Here is a 16,466-nt window from a genome sequence, read left to right as displayed (position 1 = left end):
AGATTCCCCCCGTTCCTGCTTCTCTGCTGCCTCAGCCAGTCCCCAGTTTCAGAGGTCCCCGTAGACGGGCATTCCTGCATGCTGCGGGAACATCAAACACCCCTTTGAGCCAGCGGCTCTGAGGCCCCTCCTTGGCCCCTACCCTCTCTCAGGTCTGGCCTCAGGCAAGTCACTGCCTCTCTCTGAAGCTCTATGGCCTCACCTGTGGTTAGGGTGGTAACAGCATAATTTCAGGACTTGGTGAATACTTCAACTATTAAACAGCAATGAGATCTTCTGTGTGAAGCTGACACGGGCGCTGACCTACCCACTTGGGCTCCATTACTTGTGGGTTGTCAGCTGCAAATGAACAGAGATGGGGCCCTCACCCCAGGATTGCAGACTTGTTTCTGTTTTGTTTCTTACATGACCCAAGGCAAATACTGTTAGAAATACAAATGTATTGCTTAAAACTCTCCCGGGATATATGTAAAAGAATTTGAGAACAACCTGGCTGCAGCCCCTCAGGAGACAGACTGAGCGGGATGACTGCTTTGTGGGGGCCCGGCCTGGGAGACAGGGAGTCCCACGGCACCACCCTCCCAGGCCTGGAAGGAGGGCAAAGGGAAGTGATTGGCAGTAAGCACGCAGAATGAACCTGCCTCAGACCTACAGACTGGGGTCACATGGGATCAGTGCTGAATCCAGGCTGGTGAATGGCTAAGAGGTCCCTAGCATTCAGCCGCCCCAAATTCTTCACAGCGTGAGAAACCAACCAAACCTCCCACAAACACACTATACACTGGGATTAAGGAGCCGTGACGGTCTCAGTGTGGGGGCACGTAGTTTTCTGGAAGCGGCCTGAGAAAAGCAGCCCTCACTAGCATCCTGAGGCCCCAGCCCCAAGCCCACCATCCCACCCTCCCGATAGAGAGGCCAAGCCGTGCATGCTCAGGTGAAGTGACCCGCATGAGGTCACAGGGGCGGTCACCAGCAGACCTGGAGCTCGCACCCAGGCCTCCTGATGGTAAGGCCACGATGTTCTGGAGGTCATCTCTTCCCCGGGAACCAGGTTTCTCAAGTGGCGAACTCTCCACAAGGACAGGGGTTTTAGCTGCTGACCCACATCCTAGACTCTAGCCAGGGGAGAAAAGCTAACGCAGAGCAAGGCCAAGCCAGGTAAAAAGGGCGAGATGTGTGTCCTGCATTTAGTTTTGAAGCCAACCACATGGCTCTGTCCCATCTGCAGCCCACACGCCAGTGCACTGGTTTATGCTCACTCTTGCACCGACACGGAAGGTGGCGCTGGCTCTGTGCTCTGAAGCAAGCTCCCACCCCACAGTGCCGTCAGTTCTGGACGCTGCAGTGTTGGTAAGTGTAACGTATACACCATCAGCATAATGCACGATCAACACTGCAGGGGTTTTAGATGATTAAAAGCAGCACCATCTGTCAAGCAGCTAGAGCAATATCTGGCACGTAATAAAACGAATGGGGGTTTTTGCCTTTCCTAACCCAATTGACTTTTTTGGGTTGGGCACACTCAATGTGACCGTAACAGCAATGAGAACAGTCCTCCAAACCAGGACATTCCCACTGAGGGGACATCATCACCACAGCGCCTTGCAGAGTCCAGCACTTCAAGATTCTGAAGGATGTCTGCAGCCCGTTCAGCGTTATCCTCAACATTCCCAGAGGTAGTGCAGATTGTGTCCCCACTTTGTCGGAGAGAGCTGAGGCTCGGAGAAGGGAGCCGGCCTGTGCTAAGAGTCCGGGGCTGACATAACCACCAGGGGCTGGGGCTGGACACTCTCTCCCCTGCTGTCCTGAGAACAAAGGCCAGCTGCCTAGATTCCACTGGGAGCTCTGTCATTGTTTGTGTCCATGCCCAGACTCGCCAGTGCCCCTAGAGAGGCGCACCTCTGGGCTTGTGCTTTGGATGTCACCCGGCACAGTCCTGGTCTGAAGCAGGGGGAGGGAGGCAGAGTCTGAGGCGAGAGGGACCTGAGCCGCCTCCATCTGGGGAGGGCAGGCACTGGCCGTGGCACACAGATGCCAAGGGAGGGGTCCCCGGGACCCAGAGCCAGACGTGCCACCCTGCTCAAACGGGGCCAGACTAAATATACCCCAGGTTTCCCCCACAGCTGTGCTTCCTGCTGCTCTGCTGAGACCAAGCCCGGAGAGCACCTGCTCTCTGGGATCCGGGAAGGGCCGAGCGCCCCTGATGTCTGGCATAGAACTAAAGATGGAACGTGAGCTCACCTGTGGCGCTGGTACTCGGTCCCCCTGGCCAGTGACTCCATAGTCACTCACGGACTCACTCTGTCATTTAACTGCCTAGCTAGCTACCGGGTGCCCTGTTCCATTTTGAGAGAAATGGAACAGATCGAGCCTGTCCTCCATGGAAAGATAAGACCTGAGATCAAGAATACTTAGGAGCAGTGTGTCGACAACAAGAATGGTGCTGTATCCATTAAAGCTGGTGACGGGACTGGAGAAGGGGGAGAGCAGGACAGAGGACGGGGCAGAGAGGGGTTGGATGGAGGGCAAAGGAAGGGGGTGACCTACTGACCCCTACTGACCCTCCGATGTTTTCCTCCTTGGCCATTTTTGCTCTGTTTTGACTCATCAGCCACTGTGTTTGAAGACTCCTGTCACGAACTTCCACATTAACTTCTTGCTCTGGTGAAGCAGAAGTTGTAAACGGAGAACCTGTCAGGTCCCTGAGACCCACAGGGGGAGGCGCGGGGGCCGAAGCCGCGGCAGGCCTGGCTACCCAGCTGGGTCCGGCGCACGGCCACCTTACCTCTGAGCACGGCTTTTCTCCACCCGTGCGGAGCTCATTCACAAGGGAAAGTGGACTTGCGACGGGAATGAACTAAGACAAACCAGCTTTTCTAACCCAGTCGTTTTTTTCCTGTCAAAACAATGTTCCTCATTAAAAACACTAATCGGTGGTTTAAAACCTTCACATGAACTCGACACTACAATGATTCTCCTGCTCTTCCCTTTGGGTCCTTCCTTTCCCTTCCACGGGTTTAGCAGGAAAAAGCCCCCCAGGACTCTCCCCTACAGAGGGACCCCCGCCTACTGCTGTCAGGGCCATTTACTAAGTCCCACTCTCAGAGCCTCAGGCCATCAGCAGCTTGCCCCGCATCCCTGGATTCAAGGGTGGTCACCAAATGAAAATGGATGTGGAATGGCTCGCCCCTACTTCCTAACACCCCCTTTCCTGAAGCCTCCCATGCACAGACACACAGACCTCTCGCAAATGCATAGTTGGAAACCACTGCTGAGCTCTTTTGCTTAGTCATTACAATGCAAAATACCATTCCAACAGCAAATCTGATTCACTCCAAGCCCTGTTTAGTATGGAAATTCAGTAAACCACCAACTGAAGGGGAGCTCTGGAAGCACAGTCCTCCCTCCTTTCTTTATTTGGTGCTCAAAATCCAGCACGGTCAGGGATCACAGACTAGCCTCCTTTCCCTATATGCCATAACTGTTGACTCTAGAGAACTCATCAAAGGAAGCCTACCTTCACCCAGCCCCTTCCTATTTGCAGGGCATTTATGCAAGGTGTAAATCTCCAGTATTTGACTTCTCTTCCAACAAGTCTCTCCTAACCAAATAAACCTACTTGGTGATTCGGCAAAACTTCTACTTCTGTGTCATAAAAAGAGCCTTGCTCTTTTGGCTTTCCTCCCCCCCCCCCCGCCCCGACTTCTCTAGAACCGAAGAAGCAAATGGGGATAGAAGTGTGCAAGGAAAAGAACAAACGGAAACAATGACGTATGACATTCCCCAAGAGACCTCTGACCAGTGATGGTAGGGTTGCTGGATGGGAAGCAGGAGTCACTGCAACCACAGCTTTCTGACTGACTCAGAAGTCACAACCAAACTCTCAATGTAAAGGTATAGCAGCCAAAGCCCGCAGTGCTTCCCGATGAGCGCCTGGAAACCATCATCTCCACCATACAGTCATAGCGCGGATCACATTTTGCTCTTAGGGACACAAGGCTGTAATTCTGGATAGCATTCTTGACCAAGGACTCCAAGCAAGTAATGACAGATATGGCCAACAGTGGGCTGGAGAACTACACAGTTCTGCATCTCTAATTGTCCAATTAGTAAAACAAGGCTCCAGTTCGATGACAGGGACACACAAGTACAAACATATATTCAGAAGTCTTTCTGTGACACGGAGAACTCACGTGGTGCAGAACGCGGTTTCTGTTGTATTCAAACTATATAAAACTAGAATATTGGTTATAAAATAATTCAACATTTATCTGCTTGCCTTCTTAGAACTTAAAAGACTTTTGGACAGATGCGGTGGATGGGCTAAGGGTCTTAAAACACAACACAAAAAAGAATTAAAACCAATGTTTATCTTTCTTCGATACATTTCTCTTCAGCTAACATAAGTATTAGAAATGTTTTCAGTGCTCGTAAGCTTATTGAGGGGAGAGTGCGTACCTCACACCACCAGACAGATTATACAGCATCCAAAGTACAAGCATAACTTGGGAGAGAGGTGGGGGTGGGAGGCCATCAGGGCTCTGAGCTGCCCCACCAAGCACGTGTCACCAACCTGAGAGTGAACCGGGCTTCTACTGATGTGCTAAGTTTCATTTTTTTACTCTAGACATCAGTTTCTTAAAACATTTCCAGACCCTTTTATGTCCTTAGGTGCCTCTAAGAGGCCCAACAAGCCTTCAGTTAAATAAACACCATTAGGCTGAGACACTAAAGTCAAAATGGACACAGTTAGCAAGTTAGTAAATCTAGTCACTTAAGAATTTCAGCCTTGACAAAGATACTCCAGGGGGAGATAAATTAAAGTATTCTCGCCTGAGGAAGTCTCCCCCCCCACCCCAATGACTCAGTCCAAATACACTGAAATATTTACTCTCCCTCCGATCTTCCTGGGCTCTGCAGGAATTTGGATTAATCACCCTTTAGTCTCCATCTTGGGTTGGGTTGGTGGGGGAAGGATTTCATTGCCCGGTTAACTATGGGGGATTTTTTTTAGCCTGGGGTGGGAGGAGGACGGAAGGAATATTTGTTGAGGGACTCTTGAGAGCTAGCTGGTGGGTTTCTTACACACTCCAACTGAGCCCCCCGGGGAAGTCAGGAGCTGGAGGGATGCCCTGCCGCACGTCTGGGGAGACCGCCTATCGCCGTGTGCTTCCATCCATTCCCTGAACACCTGCTCACACAGCAGGCCCTGAGCCACGTGCGATAATGACTAAGACACAGTCCCTGCCTTCAGGGAGCATACAGTCTGGCAGGGAAGACAATTAAGCAATTAGAGTAAAATCCCACAGTTAGAGTAAAATGCTTGCTCCTTGCCCCTAGAGGCTCTGCATGAGGTGCCCCTGCCTCTCTCTCTGAACACTGTCTCGCCTCGCTCCAGCCACCCTGGTTATCTCGCTGTTCCTCCAATAGGCTCTCTGACCTTGCTCCCAATTTTAGGGCCTTTGCACCTGCTGCCCCGCCTGCCTGGAGGACTCTCTCTCCAGCTCACTGAAGTCTCTGCTCAAAAGTTGCCTCCACCTGGAGCCTTCCTTCACCACCCGATGTCCTCACCCATCCTCCAGAAGGATCCCTTCCACCTTTCTCGGTCAGTTTTTGATCAAACTAGGTGCTGATTATTGCGTGTCTCCCCATCAGAACGCAGAGCTTGCCTGTCCTGCTCACTGCGGCCTCCCCAGAATGACGTCTGGCCCAAAGCAGGGCCTCACTACAGATTTGTTGGCAAATAAGCACAATGATAAGGGAGGTTCCCGGGGAGGGCTTCCTAAAGGAAATGACATTTGTTCCGGAGAGAGGCAGATTTTGGAGAAAGGGGTTGCTGAGGAGAGGAGGCAGAGAAAGCGGGGTTAAGTGGCCGCAGAAGTCAGGTCAGAGTACTGGGCCAGCGATTTCTGGATTATTGCAAAACCCTGGCAGAAGGCTAACGAGGTGAGAAAGAGCGCCCACACCTGGCGTTGCGTGGGGCACCGCGGGATTCTCCGCCTCGCGTGCCTGCAGCACCGCCGCCCTGGAAACCGCCCCTCCGGGGAAAGCCGACAGCCGGGGCGCCCTACTCAAGGGCGCCCTCTCGTGGCTGGAGCCCCTAGAATGGGGTCGTCCTCTGGCTCTAGTGTCTGCCGGGCGCCTCCCTCCCTCTAGGACTCTGGGATTCTTGCCCCTTACTAACAACAAATGAACAGGCACACAGATGGACAGACACCCGCCCACCCACTGTGGCAAAGTTGGTCCTTTGGTAAAACCGCTTAGACTTGGCATTTTGAACGATTTTACCTTGTGTAAAAGTGGGGAGGGGTCCGTTGGACAGTCATCACAAGAGCACACACGGAGCCCTTCCTCTGTTCTAAGGACATCACGTGTATTCATGAACTTAATCCTCAGTACTGGGACTGGGACTATCAGTGTCCCCACTGCACAGAAGAGGGGCAAATGGCACCCCCGTGTCCAGGTGAGCGAGTGGTGCAGCCGGATTCGCTCCTGGCCAGTCTGCTCCACGGCCACGATGAGACTGTGGCTGGTGCCACCCTGAGGGTTAACAGAAGGGCCAGGCCTTGGGCAGCTAAGCAGGGGCCAGAACCATGCTGGGTACAGTAGGAACAAATGCCTCCCCCCCTCCCCCCGCCTCCCTGTCTCCTCAGCCGCCCCCAGAGACCTGGAGCCCCAGGAGCTGCCAATAAAGTAAGAAAAACTCCAAGGCTGAGGACAGTGCAGGACGTGGCCCTGAGCTGCCCGAGCGCCTGGGGGCAGGGAGCCAGGGGTGTCACTGCGCCAGGCTCAGCCCGCCTCGCTCCTGTGCAGACAGCCCAGCCCTGCGGCCCGCGCGCCTGGCCGCGTCTCTGAGCCTGCTTCACCATTTATGGTGTCTGAGCCTCTGTTTGGCCTTCACAGGCCAGCAAATCCCCACACCGGGAGGCAGTTCTCACTCACACAGGGCTGCTCCCAGAGAAAACCCAAAAGGCTCTGGCAGAGTGACTGCTGGGGACCTGTTTCTGCTTTAAAACACACTTGGATGGGCAGTCACCCAGGCCCACTCCTCCCACACACCTGGGGACAAGGAGGATGGCCCCAAAGACTCCCTGATCCTTCATCTGGGGACCCCCACCTCCGGAGGGCCTATCAGCTCAGCTGGTCTCTTTAATCCAATCTAAACCCAGGCAAGTGGGGACAGGCACTGGATTAGCAGGGCCACTGGCTGAAGCTAGCAGGGAGAGTCTTGGGCAATAGACTCGTCACATGTCACTCTGGCCCTCTTGCCCGTTACTAGGCTCTGGAGAGGCTTTTGGAGAGGCTACCTGGACCTCCAAGGACAGCACCCTGTTGGGAAGGTGAGGGCTGCTCCCCTGGCCCAAAAAGATGAAGCTCAGATCTCTTCTTGTTTCATTATCAAGATTTCCTGAGGCCCCTCAATGAGCCATGAGGGGAGATCTGTGAGGACGAAGCGGATAGATATGTCAGCCAGAATTCTGGCTGAGAGATTCCTTGGGGGGGGGGGCAGGCAGAGGCAAGCTTCCACCTGGGTGTGAATGGCTTCCTGGAAGGAAGTGGTGGCCAGTTGACGACTCCATGCCAGAGCACTTCAGAGAAACTGGGGAGGCCCAGGAGTGTGCCCCTTCTCGGCAGAGAGCCTCACAGAGCCTGCGTCAGCACAAGCCCCTTAATCCTTCAGGGGCGACACTGCCCGGCCTACAGGGCCCAGGCTGTCCCTTTGGGCCAGTGGATGTACACTCTGGAAAAGGGCAGGGCATAGGAATGAGCACAGGCTTGGAGTCACAAGGATCTAGGTCTGAAAGACCAGTCTGACTTACCAGCTTGTGTGCTTAGGCAAGTTGCGTAAGCTTTCTGAGACCTCCAGACCCTTCTGTGTAAAAAACAGGGAGAGCACAGCCCTCCCCAGGGCTGCTGAAGTCTAAATGAGAAAGTACTTAACGAAGTAACCAACACGTGATTTTTCCCCTTGCCCTTTCCAGTGAAACCAGGTCCTGCGGCCTCCCAGAAGGCAGCTGCCCACGTTATAGGGGGACTCTCCCCATGAGACCTGAACCCTGGGGGACAGAGGGAAGAGACGTGGTCTCCTGCCAGCGTGCTGGGAAAGCAGAGCACAGCACACCCGTCCGAGCTCCCGGCCCCAGGCACACACAGGAGCGGGGGCCAGGCCTGGGGGAGGGTGGGGAGGCAGGCTTACCTGGACACCCTGGCCCCAGGAAGCATTCCCTGGGCACTGTCACCATGCCCGCTGATCCCACAGCCCAGACGGCTCTGTCTCGAGTGCCGTGACGCCCCTGTAGCTTCCTGGGACGAAGGGCTTGGCGCGGCTCAATGGATGAGCACGATAATCAGATTACTGGACGCCAGGCTGCTGATGTACGACAACCAGCCCAGGCTGGTGGGGAGGGGCAGGGTCAGAAGGAAAAGGGGAACTAACCTGGTACCCTCTCGAAGCCCCCAGCGCGGGAGGTGACATTTGTGCGTCCCCTAAGTCCTAAGGGGGTGTGTGAGTCCTCCTGGGGCATCTTGCATGTGCGAGGACTTCTTCCTACCACACTGGGAGCTTCCTGAGCCTCTTTCCCCCACATCTTCCCTCAGCCCCGACGGGGTGAGGGGGTGGGAAACAGGCCTTTGCCTAGTCATCTGCCATGGCAGCCCCTTGTCACTGTGGACCTCTAGAGGCCAGTTCCTCCACCTGCCTGCCTTCAGGTGCACTGTGCTCTTTCTCCAAAGCAGGTGTCTGCAGCAAAGGTGCTTCTAGAGAGGTGCCCAGAGGCTCCTACCATGGACAGTGACCCGGGCGCTGCAGGACACCTGCCCCACGGTGTTCTTGGCCAGACAGGTGTAGGTGCCGTCATCTTCCGGCAGGGCGTCCTGGATGTGCAGCTCGGCCACACCAGCCTCGCAGGAGGAGTGAGCGTACTGGATGGGCTGCTCTGTGGAGGGAAGCATAGGAAGGCTCAGGCCAAGGGGCTCCCCAAGTGGGGGGGGGGGTTGCTGCTGCTGTCATGTCACCAGGCTTGCTCAGATCCACGGCGGGCTGATGACATGTCAGGCCCTCCCCTAGCCAGCTGGACAGAGGTTTGCAGGTGGAGAGGAAAGCAGGTGTGAGGGAGGGAGATGAAGGAGAGGCCGTGATTGTTGGGGTACAGGAGCAAGGCTGGGGCTGGAAGGACTGTGGGGAGAGATTCTGGAAGCATTTCGAATGCAGAAGGGAAGGGGGCATAGTTCTGTGCATTTGTTTAAAGGAACAGTCCCCACATCCACAGCCTGGACTTCACAGAATTCTGAGCCTGGAAAGAATCTTACAGGGTCACCTGGCCCACAGCCCAGCCTCAGGCACAACAGGCCTCACCCAGACAACAGGAGGCTCCTGGCTCCTTTTAGACGTCTCCAGAAATAATGATTCCATTTCCCATTGCAGATATTTATCAGAAAACAAGTGTGTGACCTCAAGCTGAGGCTGCAATTAGGTGCAGTTCGGTGCATATTAGGGTTCAGGGAAAAGATAAATATGGGAAACTAAAAACGACTCTGGCCCTTCTTCCCAGAGTCCTTGACATGAGAGGCTCTTTATTCAGGTCACATAAAGTCCTCCATGGAGATAGAAGTTCATGCAATGAACTTCAGTGGTTTCCTTAATGCTATATGTTCCCGGGACTTTATCATTCCAGGATGTGAGCTCTCATTTCCAGGGGAAAAAAAAAATCTCATTACTGAAGATTCTGGCCTCAGAACAGGAATGTGTCTGCTCACCATATAGGAAGCAACTGTCAGTTTCTTCCCTTGTCAGGCCCCGGGGTCCTGGTTTGCACTTCATAAAATTGGGGGTGGGCAGTGGGAGGGAAGGAGAAAGTACAGAAAGCAGTCGTCTCCCTGCAATGCAATGTTTTCTTCTGCACATAGCAACACCTCGTGTCTCCCTGACAGTCTGCAGAGACTGCCAAGCAAGCACGCCATAGGGCGGGAGGGAAGAGATCTGCCCGACCTACAGCACTTCGTAAAGGTGGGGCTGGGTGCTGGGAGAGGCAGGGGCCAGGACTGGGCTACTGAGAGCACTGAACACTAAGCTTCGCTTTTTGTGAAAAACGACACTCTAAAACCTCTCTTCCTTGAGAATACCAGTACATTCCATGATGCCATCGAAGTGCCTCTGCTGTCGAAATGTGCCAACAGTGTTTGAGACCTCTTTTGTTACTGAAGCATAACTCACTTTGCCCCTACACACATGGGATAGAATGGTGGCCCCAAAAAGGAGTTGTTGGCTCAGGGCACTCAGAATTGGGAGACATGGAACTCTTCCAGCCGGGAAACTGGTTAAGACCAGATGGTTAGCAGCCAAGGGAACTTGAGCACGATCGCCCTCTAGTGGTAACAGTGAGGAAATGCCAAGATTGACCAAGACTAAAAAGGTGGGGTTGCTTTTCCCAGTTCAGAGTGGTGTAGACCAGGGGTCAGCATAACTACTGCTCATGGGCCAAATCTGACCTGCAGCCTGCTTTTGTACAGCCTGAAAGGTAAGAATGGTTGTTACAGATTTTAAATCGTTGAAAAAAATCAAAGGGAAACTATTTCCTGATCTGTGAACATTGTATAAAATTCACATTTCAGTGTCCATAAATAAAGTTTTATTGCAACACTGCCACACTTATTCATCTACATATTGTCTCTGGCTGCTTTTGTGCTACCACAACAGCAGAGCTGAGTAATTGTGACAAAGACTGTATGGCCAGTAAAGCTGAAAATATTTACTATCTGGCCGTTACGGAAAATGTTTCTTGACCTCTGGTCTGGACTCTGAGCCAGACGGAAGTGAAACTCTCTTACTCAGATCCATTACTAGTCTTTAACATCTGTGTTCTGTTCCAGCTGCAAGAAGGCTGCCTCTTTGTAGTCAGTCACGGGATCCGACAGAAGCTCTGCCCATAGCGAGGGGTGGAGGGAAGGGTGACCTCAACTGTCACTTATTTGCCCAAGAAAATGACACATAGGAAGACCATATGCACCTTTTCTCACTGACTAGAGATAATCTCTAGCAAAGCCTAAGCAAACTACACCAACTAGGAAGGTTCACAAGTAACACGTCAATAGTGTAGAAATGGCTGGAGGGTATTTGGTGCATAGGTGACACGTGCCGCTGTTCCTTAAGGAGCCTATTCTGTCAGCCCTGAGAGCTGGCTGAGGTCCCAAGTCTGTTCCAGCCCATTTCCTCATCCATAAAGAAGCTGACACCCAGAGAGGTGAAGGGGGGGTGTCCAAGGTCCCCCAACCCCGAGAGGGCAGAGAAGGCTAAGAGCCCTTGTCTCCTGACTGGCAGCTCCTCTTTCATCCTCCCTGTGGATCCCCAAAGCAGGGGTTCCCAAAACAGACCCTGCTCAATGTCATCAATTTGATGGACTGTCCTCGGTTCTAAAATTAGAGTTCTCCCATACTTCTGGAATTGAAAGGCTTTTTTACCAAGAGAAAAGTGATAATATATGATAACTAATTTTTTCAAAAGACCTTACTTGACAAAAAAAAAAAAAAGTTGGCATGTCTCTATAGGACTATAACATTAAAAAGAATTACCGGTCTACGCATTCCAAAACCAACTGCCACTAAATAAAAGGTGAGCTTCCATGAGTAACTTCTAGTATCGTTCACTAATTTGTTAATTTGTTCATTTATTGACTCAGCAAATATTTACCGAGGGCCTACAATGAGCCTGGCCACATAATGGAACCCAATGGCTTGTGCACCCATGTGCATTAGCTGTTCTGTATAAAGGATCTAAATTACTTCACAGCCACCACCCCGGGAGGAAGCTGATGTTATGCATGTGTTGCAGGAGCTCCAGGCTCAGATAGGAACGGTAACTTGCCCAGTGTCCCCAGCCCGGCAACAGCAGACTCCACGAGCTCTCTGGACCCTGTATGGTTCTGAGTAATAAACGGAGCAAGCCAAGTGAGAATGCAGGCGAGGCCAGAAGGCCCGGGGGGCTGGAGCAGAGGGAACTCACCGTTGAGCAGCCAAGTGATTTGGGGGACTGGGGTCCCCTGCACTGAGCACTGCAGCACAAAGTCCTGGCCCTCAATGACCGTGCAGTCCTTCAGGACCCTGGAGAATGAGGGCGCCACCTCCATCACGGCCGGCCCTGCAAGGGCAGAGAACAGACAGGCCATCTCAGACCGCAGCTGGCGTGCTCTGCTGAAGCACCACAGTCACCCCGAGCCTCGCAGACAGGTGCACCCACGGTTCCCCAGGAGCCTGGCTTGGCCTTAACCTCTCCTCACACTTGGAGGCAGGCAGCACCACAGGTGTGGAGACCTGGGGCCTGGGCCGAGAAACCAGCAGGGGCTTATTCCCGGTCATGGAACAGCCCAGGCCAGGGAGTGCTCAGGACATGAGCCTGCCCCCTCTCCTCTGGGACTCAGGCGCCTCCGATCCCAGCGTGTCTGCTGTCCCGGAGCATCCGCAGAGCTCCTTCCCTGCTTTTGAGGCCCCCTTTACTTCCCGGGGCCCCTTCTTTCCTTTAACACCCTGTCAGACCTGCACAACCTTGAGAGTATCTTTGTACTTGTAGAGACAACATGCCCACTGGTGAGGACCTTTCAATTTTAAATTGTTATTTTTTCCAATTCCAGGACTGGATCAAATGATAAAGACTCATATGTGACCTAGTTTTCCAAGGCCAATGGCTCAGGACTGCTGGGGGCCTGGGACTAGGCATTACGAAGTTCCCTCAGGATTCTGATGCATAGCTTTGTTGAGAACCACTGAGCTGAACTTTCCAGAAGCCCTCTAACTGGTGGACTGGGGGAGCATTTTGTAGATGGCGGGGGGGGGGGGGCTTAACTAAGAGCAATAGGGATAGATCATCTCTTCCACGAGCAGAACATGATGCAGAAATGTCAAGGTGGCTGACAGCCGACAAAGGGGAAGGGATCTGGTGATTAGAAGAGGCCTCAGCAGTGCCTTTCAGGAGAAGCTATTCCATGCCGTGGTGAGGGGTAAGCCGTTATCATACTGCAGGGGTTTAAGGACAAAAACTGGTACGTGAGGGCTTCCTATGTGCCAGGTACTTTCCCAGATGTGACTGTGACGGTGCCATGAGGTCGCTTTCTTCAGCTCATTTTATAGGCCAGGTGAGTAATTTCTCAGAGTCCAGCCCAACGGCAAGGGCAGGCTTCACCCCTGGCTCTCTGACTTGGCACCCTCACTTCCTCCTCCACGAGAGCTCCCCTAAGGGGAGAGTCGGCCGGCCGCGGGACAGCAGCTAAGTCAGAACGATGGTGCATCTGATTGGGACTGGCGCTGAAGGAAGGGATGGACAGACTACCTCAAGAGGTGTGGGAAGGCACCTCTATCCCTCTTCCCAGCCGGTGTCACATTCCTTCACAGGGAAATGCCTCTGGGAGCCGTTGAAAAAATACGGACTTCCGTGTCAAACCAACATGGGTTAGAAACATGCTATCTTTTACAAGGCATGTGACCTTGGACACGTCATTTAACTTCACCACAGCTCAGTATTCTCATCTGGAAAATGGGTGTGACTACAACGATCTCCTCAGACATTGGGATAACTAAATGGCCCAATAGGGATAAAGCATGTAGCACAAAGCCTGACACATTGAGCACGCCTGACACACTGAGCACACTTTTGTGGAGTGTTAGCTGTTACCATCGAATGGACACTGGGCATTGAGACTAGACCTGCAGCGAGTCTGGGGGCAAAAGACAGTGGAGAGATAGGGTGGGAGCTTAAGGGGCCACTGAGCAAAAGGAAGATTTTCTTTCCTTTTTCCCCAGAGCATGGCTGTAGGGAGAAGAAAGAGGCCTCTGCTTATGGGCAGGGGGACAGGTTGAAGAAATGGTGGGAGGGTGAATCATCATTAAATAAGATCTTTGTGGAGAGGGGAAGATAGGGAGATAGACACAGTTTTGTGTCATAGCAAGGAAAAAGAGAGAAAGAAGGTGTTGCAGGAGAAGCTGAAAGGACACGCATCAGGTGACCTGCGTCTTGGTGAAGTCATCCGGAAAGGTTTCAGACAGTCAGTGTTTCCAAGGGGAGAGGGAGCCCGGATGAACTTTTGCAACGGCAAAGTAAGGGCTTCTGAGAATGCACTCCCCCATACAAGCAATAAGTGGCAAACACAGTCAAAATCAACTTGTTCCGAACTGTGGAAATTAACCAAAGGCTTACGACATTCTGAAGAGCATGCATTCAAAAACGAACAGCTGCCCGTCGGTAAGAAGAGCCGGCTTGGCGGCGTGCTTAATTCCCACCCTGTTTGCCCCAGCTCCGTGGGAGCTTGGAAGACCATATTCTCTTTCACCCCCAACTTGCTGCAAATAAGTCTCGATGCACAGCTTCCATTTAATAATAACAGCGACCACTCCAATAAAAGTCTGTTTCAACCTTTGGTGGACATGATGCCATGTGTCCATCCCCTGCACAGAGCCTGGGATGACAAGGCTCGGGCTCTTGGACTCGTGAACTCTACAGACACTCCCACCTCCCAATGGAATGGACACTATTTCTTACAAAGAAATTCATGACCATAGTGAAAATCCCAATTAAGAAGTAAATCACCAGTATGCATGCAGCAAGAAGTAAGACTACCCCTCACCCCTTCCTAAGCATCCCCAGTTTCCTTTCCTTGAGGCGACTTGTGGACCCTTACAGAAATGTTTTAGGCACACATAAGCACATAAGCATCTGTTTGCCCGCATCTACATAGATTCTTCTCCTTTTATGCAAATAGCATATGATACCCACAGCTCTGCATGTGGCTCTTCTCCCTTACTAGTATCTTGGACATGTTTCACCATCAGAGTTGGCAGGTCAGCCATATTTGTTTTATTGGCTGCATGGAATCCTACTGTACGGATGAACCACTAAGTTCTTTTCTTTCCCTTTCTTTTTTCGGAAACGTTTATTACGGCAAATTTCAAATACACACACTAGGAAAGAGAGCAGTACCGTGGATTATCACATACTGTGTCTCAAATTTAGTTAAGTATCAGCTCACGGCCGACCCCATTTCATTTGTACCCCCACCAGCTCCCACTACACGTGGATTATTTCTGAAGCAAATATCATATCATTTCACCAGCAAATAACTCAGTTTATATCTCTAAAATACAAAGACTTAAAAAAACTAACCAAAAGACCACCATCGTATATTAAAAATAGTGTACCACCAGCATTAATTCTTTTATATCAAGTATCTTGTGAATGCTCCAATTTTCCTGGTGTTCTCATTAAAAAAAATTTTTTTTAAAGGTGTCTCAGTCAGGAGCCACACAAAGTCCATGGATTGCAATTATTGATGTCTCTTACGTATCTTTTCATCTAAGTTTCCTATAGGTTGTCCTTCCCTTCCTCTTTTTCTTGCAATTTATTCGTTGAAAAAAATAGGCAAAGGTTATTTGTCCACTGAACTTCTAAAAGCCTGAAATTTGCTGACTCTACCCCTGTGGTTTAATATGTTCCTCATTGGCTCAAAGGTCCCTAAATAGCATTTAAATTAAGGAGGAAATTTTGTAGAGAGATAGATGGGTACAAAGATATTTATCACAGTTTTGTTACAATAGTGATAAAATGGAAACAATCTAAATATTTGACAGTAAGACCAAGCATAATCAGATATATACTACTCTATGAAATATTACATGGCCATTAAACTCATGTTTTTGAATAATACTAAATAATATAGAAAGAAATCGTATAGAACGATGCTTACGTAACATGAGCAAATTAGCACAGAAAGCATTATACAAACAGCACAATGTCGATTTTGTTGTAAAAACATTAAAATATCATTTACTTCTGAGTCATAAAGCTATATTGTGTTTAAATCCCCCACAATGAACAGGCACAACTTTTATAAACAGATATTACAATAAACATAAAAGATGCGGGATCCCACATCATCTCATCTGACTCTAAATGCGTATATTTAGTGAATGTTTGGTTCTCTGTGGTTACAGAAGTGAGTCATGGCACTCCTTGGACAGCTGAGGAACCCAGAAAAGGGAGCTCTCGGCAGGGCTGGGCATGGGGGTGGGCACGCTTATCCTGAGGTGACTCTGGTGCAAACTCCTCATCGGGAGGCATTTGCCCCGGAGCAGTGACTTTGGCCTTGGCATGTGGGTGGGGATGTACACCCTGCACGGGGGTAGCAGGAGGTGATACTCCAGGGTAGCAGGCGTCCCATGGATGGCCCCCACAGAGAACCCAGGGTGGCGGGAGGAGCGTACTCACGTTTCACCAGGAGGGTCCAACTGCAGGACACCTGGCCTCGGACATTGGAGGCTGTGCAGCTGTAGCTCCCACCGTCCCTGGCCCGCGCTCTCAGCAGGCAGAGGTAGTGGCATCCGCCTTCGTCATAAACCTCAACCACGCCTTCTCGTCTCCTCACGGGGGCACCTTCCAGGAGCCAGGTCACTTCAGGCTTTGGGGTCCCTGAAACTACAGGGCCAAG

The 16,466-nt window shown here is 51.6% G+C and overlaps 1 protein-coding gene across 3 annotated transcripts in view; it reads right to left on the bottom strand.

Annotated features, from left to right (window-relative positions):
- Positions 1-16,466, bottom strand: part of MYLK (myosin light chain kinase) — a 200,017-nt gene that overhangs the window by 92,739 nt on the left and 90,812 nt on the right. For all 3 annotated transcript variants that reach the window (XM_026494976.4, XM_026494993.4, XM_044382615.3), the window contains exons 9-11: positions 16,247-16,453; positions 11,999-12,133; positions 8,784-8,936 (exon numbers count right to left, since the gene is read on the bottom strand). In XM_026494976.4, the coding sequence (XP_026350761.2) occupies positions 8,784-8,936; positions 11,999-12,133; positions 16,247-16,453 (495 nt within the window). The remainder of the gene's footprint in view (positions 1-8,783; positions 8,937-11,998; positions 12,134-16,246; positions 16,454-16,466) is intronic.

Source organism: Ursus arctos, unplaced genomic scaffold (genome assembly GCF_023065955.2).
Source record: "Ursus arctos isolate Adak ecotype North America unplaced genomic scaffold, UrsArc2.0 scaffold_4, whole genome shotgun sequence".
NCBI lineage: Eukaryota > Metazoa > Chordata > Mammalia > Carnivora > Ursidae > Ursus > Ursus arctos.
The sequence above is the reverse complement of the archived record's forward strand: the minus strand, read 5'-3'. Positions and strand labels throughout refer to the sequence as shown.